The 10,530-nt window shown below is 34.7% G+C and overlaps 1 protein-coding gene across 3 annotated transcripts in view; it reads right to left on the bottom strand.

The window, feature by feature from the left end:
• Positions 1-4,529: 4,529 nt before the first annotated feature.
• The window catches only part of slc12a5a (solute carrier family 12 member 5a), a 128,888-nt gene continuing 122,887 nt past the window's right edge, over positions 4,530-10,530 (bottom strand). For 2 of the 3 annotated variants that reach the window (XM_052559928.1, XM_052559929.1), the window contains exons 19-23: positions 9,367-9,536; positions 9,145-9,276; positions 8,329-8,436; positions 7,923-8,048; positions 6,625-6,881 (exon numbers count right to left, since the gene is read on the bottom strand). In XM_052559928.1, the coding sequence (XP_052415888.1) occupies positions 6,660-6,881; positions 7,923-8,048; positions 8,329-8,436; positions 9,145-9,276; positions 9,367-9,536 (758 nt within the window). In that variant the 3' untranslated portion in view covers positions 6,625-6,659. Of the gene's footprint in view, positions 5,632-6,302; positions 6,437-6,530; positions 6,546-6,624; positions 6,882-7,922; positions 8,049-8,328; positions 8,437-9,144; positions 9,277-9,366; positions 9,537-10,530 lie in introns of those variants that run through there. The other variant, XM_052559930.1, reaches the window with a different exon arrangement.

Here is a 10,530-nt window from a genome sequence, read left to right as displayed (position 1 = left end):
AGATAATACTCATCATTTATCTTTTTAAAATATTCAACTTGCACTGACACAAAAAATAAACACCTCAACACTAACTAGTTCTGTAATATTTACAGGACCCACATCCGCTCTTGCCTGTGGTCCCAGATCTGCTTTGTGTACGTCACTGTACACACACACACACACACACACACACCTGAAAAACATACAGGAGCACACTACATGGAAATATGACCATTAAACCCTGAAACACACAAAAAAGAAAATCGCTTTTTTTCCACTAAATTTCCTTTCAAATGTTCATACAAATGTTTCCATTTCAAATGAATCAAAAACAATCCTGAGGGATTCTCTCATGTTCCATGTAAAACTTATGTTCTGATCTAGAATTAACAGCCCTATCGTTTGCAAAGCGTGAAATCAGTAAATTGCCCAAAGCGAGCCATTCAATAAATCACATTTTTGCTTTTCAAAGAAGCAAAGCCAAGACAAAATGGGATTTTGTTCGTACGTTTTCCTTAAAGTCGTCTCAGATTGTTTTTTGTTCAGCCATATCCAACTTGCAGTTGTGCTGTAATAAAGCGATAATCCATCCAATCTGCTTTTCTAGTCAAAGTAGTAGGGATTTAATTAATAATAATTAAATTGAACATGTATTTTTTAGGCAGTCAAATTATATGTGAGGAACACTGACATTTTATATTATAGTGAATATTTTTAGTCCTTTCGGCTTAATTTGAGTGTTTGAAATTGGCCCTAGAATTAATCATTAGATTTGTCATAATATAAATGATTAAATGTATATATAATATATTGTGTATTTAAGGCATATGTACAAAATGTAAATTATTTTACTGCTAAACAAAACAACCCCCTCAAGTTTCTTTTTATTTCATTCAGAATGACAGTTTGCAATAGACTAAACACATACCCAGGTTAACATAAATAACTTTGGTAATCAGTTCTTTAAATATATTAACTATATATTAAAAGTAAAATGGTCATTGTCTTGGCTATAAACTACCTATAGTAAAAACAGACCCCTTCAACCAATCAATATCCATTCACACTAAGATAGTGGATCCAAAGAAACCATTGTGCACAACAAGAACACCAAACATCTGGTAAAAATAACACATTTACAATTAAATAACTGAAATAAACTTGCTTGAACGTAATACTGTATATCACAAAACATTTAAATATTTATATATATTTATATATCAGCTTGTTCAGGATAATGTGCATGCGTTGAACAGGACAACGGACCCAGGTCCTGGCTCTATTTCAACTGCTTCAGATGGATTTGATTCAGATTTCAACATTTGGACTTTCACATGGTTCACGTGCATTAAGAGGTGTACTGTTTTTATTTTTTCAGTTTATTTTACTAAAGATACTGGAATGTCAAGAAAAGGTGTGTTCAGAGGTAAATATCATTGGAGTTAACTAAAAAATAAAGGCCTGACAGTCTAATGCCTTTTTAAACTATATTTAGGTGCTTAAAAAACGTAGAAACCAAAAGTTATCTGATTTGAAGAACCTGTAGAAAACATCAATAATTTTTCATACAGCGAGAACCTAAAATACAGCAAGCAACCTTCAGTTTCAGAGAGTTTAGAATTAATAAAATGAAGTGAGATTCCCATTTTTATTTTATTTTTTTTGGAAAACATCCAATGGCATGGGTCAGAACCAAGTTATTCAGAGCCCTTTTTTTGTTTCCGAGATGTATCGAACGCCTCGATATTCCTTGGCGAAAGAATACACCATTTTTTTTTTTTGCTACACACAAGCCAGGTATTCATCGTGAGATACTGAAGAAAAGAAAAAGATTGTGAATGTGTCCACTGTCAGTTTGAATAGAGCCAAGCCCAGCAGTGGAAGCGCTTGTTTATAGTCTTTTTATACGGTGATCACATCGAAACAGTGCTTGTAGGTTCGGAATGACGTAGGGAGTGAAAAGTAGGAGGAATGGAGATGTTACCACATCAACTCAGTGATTCGTATTAGAAATATATCTTCTTTTTCTTTTCTTTTTTTTATACATCTACGTGTACTCTTTTCATCAATAATTACAAGAAATGCTAGAAATTCATGCCAAATAAACAGCAAGCACACAATTTTTTGTTTTGTTTTACAGCATAATAAAATCAATCTTCAGGTAGTATTTTAACGCAGCAAACAAAACTGTCCAGTCTGCGATAACTTGGCCGAGCGGCCGATGCAGTACACACTCTCGCCGCTAGAGGCATCAACGCTGAAATGGATCTGGCATGCTCATGATTCTGGCAACTCAATCGTCACTGTCACCATAGACGTTAATAACGTTAACTCGAATAAAGTGCATTTCTATCTCAGCCACCATAAAACAGATGTGACGCACACTCTAGCATACGAAACGTACCGATGAACTCTACGAGAAGCAGACTTGTGTGCGAACTAGCAACTAAAATTACGCCATACGTACCATTTCCCATGGAAATCAATATTGCACGTTACCGTTGAAAACCAAAATGTTTATTTTTTCATTGTGTACTAAAAGCATCCTATCAAACACATCAGAGAACAACGACCCTGTAGCTACAGTATCCCAAGAGTGATATTATGTACAAAACCCAAATCAACAACACACAGTATCCTGCTACTCTAAGTTTACACGTAAGAACATTTTGCCGTTGAGTCGCGACAACAATCTGAATAAGCTGCCTTGACATTTTTCCAGAAACTGCTCTTTTCACATTACGAAAATCTAATTTTCCAACACACATCATGCAAACGAAGCGTATGGTAAGTGGTTTGTTAAAAACATCGTTGAGTGAACGAATTGTCGAAACGTCATCAGAGGCTCAGTCTACGCAGGCAGTATTATGTTAAAAAAACTACGTCGCGTTTTGATGCACATTTTGCGTTTTGTTCAGATTCAGTGAACATTGTCGTCACTTTAAGTTATCACTTTTAATTGAAAATAAACTAAATAAAACATGATAAAGCTGATTACATAAGGCTGAAGTCGTTTTCGATGCAAACGCTAGAACTGATATGCAATCTTAGCGCCAGCCTCTCCCCTCGTAAATATAACTTTAAATATTTAATCTTTCGCTTTATGTACACGTACAGTCCATATCTATTCATACACTAGCAGCAGCATTCATCTTATGAGAGGTTTCCCATGTTTAAACATAAAATAATCTGTGATATCTTCATAAACTACTGTATATATTTTCTTACCAGTGAGAAGTTATATTTATTTATTTATTTATTTATATTTATCCATATATTTGTATTTATATTTATTTGTATTTGTATTTATATATATATATATATATATATATATATATATATATATATATATATATATATATATATACATATATATATATTAATGTATATGCAGTTGTTGGTATTTCTGCTAAAAAAAAAGACTATAAAATATCCTATATCTCTACAAAAATAAATAATGCAATGAATATATGATTTCCCAATTTCACATAGGTCTACATTACTCTAATTTTCTGTAAAGTTGCTTGGCAATGATTTGTATCGTAAAAAGCGATATACAAATAAACTTTAATTACGCTCTAAAAAATAGCCTACACTTTCTGATCTTCTTTTCTATGATCAAAACTTCATTTTCTTAACAATCTTGGGTTAATTTTGCATCTTCAATCTTATTTTGTGATTTTGCTAATGCGTTACAGTCGCGCTGCATAGAGTTCAGTTTTCCATAATGCTTTATAACAACTCAATCTAATGCTGCATTCACGTCACGTCACAATTACCGTAATTACAAAAAGACAACCAAGAGTCTATTCAGAGCTGTTTATGAACCCAGAAATGATGATTGAAAGCGTTCAAGTTGAACTGTAGCTTAAACTGTTAAACCGCTGTGATTTTCGGTGCTTTTATATAAATTCCAACTTTGATATGAAGTTAAAGAAATCAAGTTTCAAAGTCAGAAACTCTTGAGGTGAGTGCAGCATTTGCATTTAAAGTGACATTGTTATCAAGTTTAGTTTCTATTGACAATTCACATTTTCTTTCACATGGCACGAGTGAAATCTAAATTTGGCAATACAATCAGATACCATAATGCTCTATATATAGCTCTGTGACATTTCTGGTGTAATATAATATAGATTTTATCAATGATATAGCTAATTCATAGAGATTTGTCTGTAAAAGCAACAAACATAGAGGTTTTCTTTATAGCAAAATGGGAAAAAAGAAAGACATGGGCAACTTTCGTTTGCTCAAGGATGCAGCTCGCTCATTCACTCATGCATGTACACACACACACACACACACACACACACACACACACACACACACACACACACACACATTCATTTAATGAATCCACAGAATCATTAAATCATTTGTTACACAGTGGCTGTCAGTGCAGGTTGAGTGCTTGTTTGGGAGGGGAGGTTTGGTACCGTAGTACACTTCAAGCCGCCATAGTGAAGCCTTTAGCCACCCAAAACACCCTGACCCTGTAAGACAACAGCGTTTCTTCACCAGAATCCTCAGTAATTTCACAATAAAAATACTACACTGATATTTAATAAATAATGCCTTATACACTATTTACATGACTTACTTTTTTCAAGCTTGTTCTTTCGCTAATTACAGTGTCGGTTGCACCGATAGACTATCACTCGCTGCTTTGCTGTCAAACAACAAGTCGCACACCCTGCCAGCCTTGTTTTTTTGGCACATATTGTGATGTATTTGGCAGGGGGATAGCTAGGAACGAATAAAAACATGGAGGAGGATGATTTGACAAAACAAATACACAACAACAGATCTCTGTGCAGAGGAACCCGCTTAAAGTCAACGTGAAATGCCGTTTGCAAACCATTTTGCTTCCGTAATGCAAGCATTCAGGAAGATGAGCAAAAAATGCAGAAGAGATATGATATAGAGAGTTGAGCTAATTTCATGTTTTGATTTAACTATGTTTTTTCTCCTGAATAACATGCACCGATCGTTGACGAAAGTAAATCGGTCTAAGTTTCATTTCATGTTGACTTTAAACTTCACATTTCACATTATAGTATTAAGTTATAATTAATTCACATTTGACCAATCTTCAGACCGAAAGGATCGAGTTCAACCCATGGAAATCTTTTTCAGAGGCTGTCAGCCTTTACCAGAGCAGAAGTATTTCATCTCTGGTGTAGTTTTGAACGCCGATTCCTTGACTTTGCACATTTGTTTCTGAATCCTCTTCCTCGAAACAAATAGGTGAAAACAAATCAAGCCCAACCCACCCGCTTCTCCTGATTGGGTGAGAGTGGTGATTGACAGATGATGTAGGAAGGGCATTGAACAAATACTCACTGACATCAACAATGCACTTCATTGAACAGTAAAGTGTGGATCACGTCCATCATGAACGAGAGTAATGCCAAGAGCGATGTTTGGCCAGTGAGAGTTTGGCAGACCAGTAGAACGGCATTTTCTGAAGCTGGTTGATTGAAGGGAATTCTGGGATATTGCTTGGGCCACACTGGGGAAAGAGGACAAATGGGGTGGGATGACGTCGACTAGTTTCTTAAGAGTAGATGGTGATGACCTCACGGCCTCCACCACGCACGAGGAGGACCCGGTTGAGACCTTCGGTTAAAACCTCCATGAATTCCATGTCTGATTGATAGAGTCAAGGAAGTCAGAGCTGTAGAAGATATGAAACAGACATACAGACACGTACTACTCAGACTACTTTTGTACTATATGGTGAACAGCATGTAAAAATTAGGCATCATACGTGCCAAGGCTGCATTTATTTGATCAAAAATACATTAAAAAGAGTAATATTGTGAAGTATTATGATTTAGAATAGCTGTTTTCTGTTTGAATATACTGTAAATTGTACTCTGAGTCAAATCTGAACAGATTCTTATATGTTTTGCTGCATATAAGAAACATATTGTTATATTTTAGTAGTGTTGAAAACATTGTGTCGCTTAACATTTGTGTGGAAACTGGGATACATTTTTACGTTCAGGATTCTTTGATGAACAGAAAGTTCAAAGGCACAGCATTTATTCATAATAGAAAGTTTCCTTTCCAGTTAAAAGCACTAATTTCTTTCATTAAATTAACTTTTGAACAGTGGTGTATTTGCATAGTTTCCCATAATGCAATGGACTCGATGTGACCATTTAAAATCAAATGCCATTTTAAATTCTTGCTTGCCTCAATATTTTTTTGGTCTACCACAAAAATGTCAAACTATTACACCAAACTGGATTAAAAAATAATGAAAGCCATAATAATTTTCGAGACAGTGTAACACAAAAAAATGATCAGGATACAGTTCTCCTCGGCGCTCCTGTTCTTGGGCGGTCCGGGCATGTTGAGCAGGACTAGTCTGGCCTCCTGGGATTTCTTAATAATGACTTCGTTGAGTCTGAGTGCAGTGTGCATGCGCCTCAGGTTGGACTGGTTTCTGAAAACAAAACCATCATCAACCATACGCTCATAAACATTCATCAACATCAGTGAGTGTGAATGTGTGCAATGCATCACTGTCAGATACTCACAGATTTTCCCACTCACTGTTGAGAAAGAAAGAAAGATGAGTGTAAATGTGTGCAATGCAAAACTAAACCTAAATTCAAACCTTTGCAAATACATTTTTAAATCAAGTGATTGTTTGGGGCGTGCTGCACTCACGGTTTCATGTTGAAGAGGTCTTTGATGGCCTCTGTTGTCGTGGCTCCTATAGGTTTGGCCTGCTCTCCATCACACTTGGCTTCGGTCCATGTCATCTGAACGGCTGTGCTGGGGGTCTCGGCATCTGCGCTGGGGGACTGCGGTGTGGCCGGGGTCGGCGGGTTGGTACTCTTGTCATGAATGAGCTGTTCCTGTTGGGATGGGGACACAGGGACAGACTGAGAGGGCAGGACCGGCACATACGCACATATGGAGAATGTAAGGGCAAAAGAGGAGGAAAAGAAAACGTTAATGATCAGAAAGAGATTAAAACAAATAAACAAAGGAATATTTAATAGTAATAAATCATAAATTATGAAATAAAAATAAAAATAAACAATACGGTTAAATAATCACAACAAAAATAACAAATGAGACTGCGATCACAATGAAAACGACTGCTTTATAATGAAAAGTATTTTTATTTATTGACTTACATTATTGCTTTCATTGTATTTCATTCTATTTGTGACAAACACAATGAAACTGACATTGTTTCATAATGAATAATATTAAATAATAAATCTTTTGGCATTTATTCTAAATATTGTAGAAACAAAATTTTCTGTAAAGTTGCAATGATTTGTATCGTAAAAAGCGCTATACAAATAAACAAACTGAATTGAATCATTATTAAATTAATTAATAAATATAGAATTAAAAACATTTTAATTATATTTATAATTAAGTATATTATATATAACATAATTGCTTTGACTTTTAGAATTAAATTAAAAGACAAGTTAAAAATAAAACTGAAATGACATTTATTCTCATTAAAATAAGAAATAAATTTAAAATAAATAAATTGATAATTTACCATTGCTAGTTGTTTTATTATAATTATTTCTTCATAATATATATATATATATATATATATATATATATATATATATATAAATAAATAATTCATACAAATTAAATGATTAAAATGGCATTTCTTATGACTAAAAATCTTTAAAATTAAAAACTTTTAAAAGAGAGAGAGAGAGAGAGAGAGAGAGAGAGAGAGAGATGAATTCTGCCGTGTCTATTACTCTGAAAGGCATCACAAAAACACTGATATCAGACAGTCAGTCACGCTGAGATCACAGCATGTTCAACACAAGCGATGTGGCTGTTATTGACATGTAAACTGAAAACTGTAAAGCCATTCATTTGTTTCTGTGATATCTGAAGACATGATTATTACAGGCACAGAACTGTCCGATACACTGTACCTCCTCTTCTGGTTTCTCCTCTTTGCTGCTGGCCGCTGGTTCCTCGGTCACACTCAGCTGAGTCGTGACAGCCGCCGGGTTTTTACGGCGGATCGACCCACGAGAGCTGTCAGTGATGCTCTGGATCTGAAGGGAGAGGAATGATGAGAATATTAATGAGAGAAGAGGCCCCGCCCACATGCAGTGATGTCATGCATAATGAGGCTCAACATGCAGCCTTGGAGTTCAGCTGTAGTTGTATCCTGTGATGTACACTATTATTGTGTTAAATATATTTCCCATGAAATACTGCTAAGTTTAATCTTTCGAAGCTTTTAACAGTAGTTTCAACAGTACTTTGATGCACAAGTAGCATCTCTGATCATAAATCGAGTTTGACAGTGCATGTTTAAGGACCGAGATGTACCTCACGTTCACGCTCAGTCTTGGTGAGGTTGATCTGCTTCAGGATCTGAGATCTCTGCTCCATCATCAGGGTCTTCTCATATGTGTACGCTGAGATATCACTGTCATGCTGAAGATACAGCAGAGAGATGCATATATACACTGCAGTTTTCAATAAATCTTACTGAAGTTAAGAGTTGCTCACGGAACTGTAAAGTTAAGAAACAGTGAGAAAAAACTGTAGAAATATACTGTAGTCTACAGATTACTAAGGAATAGCTGATGATCTGGAGCAACTTTTTCTGAAAATGCAACCATAAATAAAATATATATATTTTTATAAATAATAAAAATGACAACAAAAGTAATTGCAAATGATTTTGACATTTATTGTATGACATTATTTGTAATTTCTGTTATATATTTATATATTATATATATGTGTATTTGTTTATGTATGATATAATACACACACATATATGCCCATCCAAATTAATATTATTTTTTTGTAACTTTTTGGAAAAATATTTAGATACAATTTTAACTGAAAAAAATAAATAATGTAATAATTTGAGCATTTATGGCAAATATTATTTGCATCCAGGAAGGATGGAAGTTATACATGTTTACTACAGCATCATTTACTGCCCCAGCTTTTTAAATATTTATTTAAATATGAAATATACCTCCACAGTTAATTTCTGATATTGATCTGCTCACCTTCCGTTGGCACAACCCCTGTAAGGTTTTCAACTTTTCAACTTAAACATCATCCTGTTTCTCTCTCGGAGATGCTTTTGAACATAAGCACTAGTATGACAGTGAGCGGTTGCATTACCATCTCCACCACCTCCACTGCGGCGTCTATGCGCAGGTGATACAGGAAGGTGGTCAGGTCCTTCTTCATCTGGATGCTGTTATCGTCCATCTGGGCCACAGTGAAGATGCGCATCTTGCACTTCCTCCAAACCTACAGAACATCATCCACAGATGTCAACACGAGCTGCAGTGACTTAACTATAACATCATACTGACAGAAATGAAGAGATAAAGCGCGTACCTTGTGCTGGCGGAGGAGGAAGGGCAGCAGCATCAGCATGCCTCCATCATGAACGATCCACCAGACGTCAATGTGACCCTCTGTGAAACGCTCTCCGTTTGACGGGAAGGCCGAGATGTTTTTGGGCACCAGCAGGGCTTTACTGGCAGCAGTGGTTTCTCTTACCAACTCTGTAATGAACACATGTTTATATTTATTATTTACGCTCATGGATGCATTATTTTTTTACTAAATTGAGACTTCTGTTTAATGATGTGGCTCTGATGTCATGCTTATTAATTTTTTTCATGCATAATTTTTGAGAATCGTCTTCACATTTGGTGCATTTAAGTTCCAAAAAAAACAAAAAAAAACATTAGATTGTCATTTTTTTTCTCCATATTTTAAATGATCTTTATAAAAAAGTATCGCAGGTTTTAAAAAATCAGGATTTCTGAAGGATCATGTGAGACTGAAGACTGGAGTAATGATGCTGAAAATTCAGCTTTTGGTCACAGGAATAAATTACATTTTACAATATATTTAAATAGTAATTTGCTATTTAAAATTGTAATAATATTTCACAATAATACAGTTTTTATGGTATTTTTAACAAACAAACACAGCTCTGATAAGCATAAGACACTTCTTAAAAAAATAAAATAAACGAATCCAAAAATGTTACAAAATGATCCAAAATTTTACTTTTGAATGGTATATATATGTACACACACACACACACATATCATGTGCATGAAAAATACATAACAATAGATATATGTAAATATAATAATTGTTTTTTTATTTATATTTTATTTACTGGATTATTAAAAAAAGAGCATTATCATTTAGTTTTGATACGATTCTAGTTGAATTTTTAGTAGAAGTCATTATATTGTCAAATGTAACCCACATTCATTCATATTGAGATTTAAGATTTTTAACCATCCTTAACAGACTGTATCTACACAGAATCAATACTCCAGAAGGATCAGCTGATAATTAAACACCTGTATTCAGCAGCACTGTCTATTCCTGTAACTAATTTTGACTCCATTCCAAATCAAATTAATTATACCATCGGCCGGTTTCTTCTTAAAATTCACAAGTGAACATCTGTGGTGTGAGACGTGAAGCTGCACTTGCTCAGTCTGGCTCCTTCAGAGCTTCAGAGTTTAGCTGTGA

This window comes from Carassius gibelio, chromosome B6 (assembly GCF_023724105.1).
Source record: "Carassius gibelio isolate Cgi1373 ecotype wild population from Czech Republic chromosome B6, carGib1.2-hapl.c, whole genome shotgun sequence".
Taxonomy (NCBI): Eukaryota; Metazoa; Chordata; class Actinopteri; order Cypriniformes; family Cyprinidae; genus Carassius; species Carassius gibelio.
The sequence above is the reverse complement of the archived record's forward strand: the minus strand, read 5'-3'. Positions and strand labels throughout refer to the sequence as shown.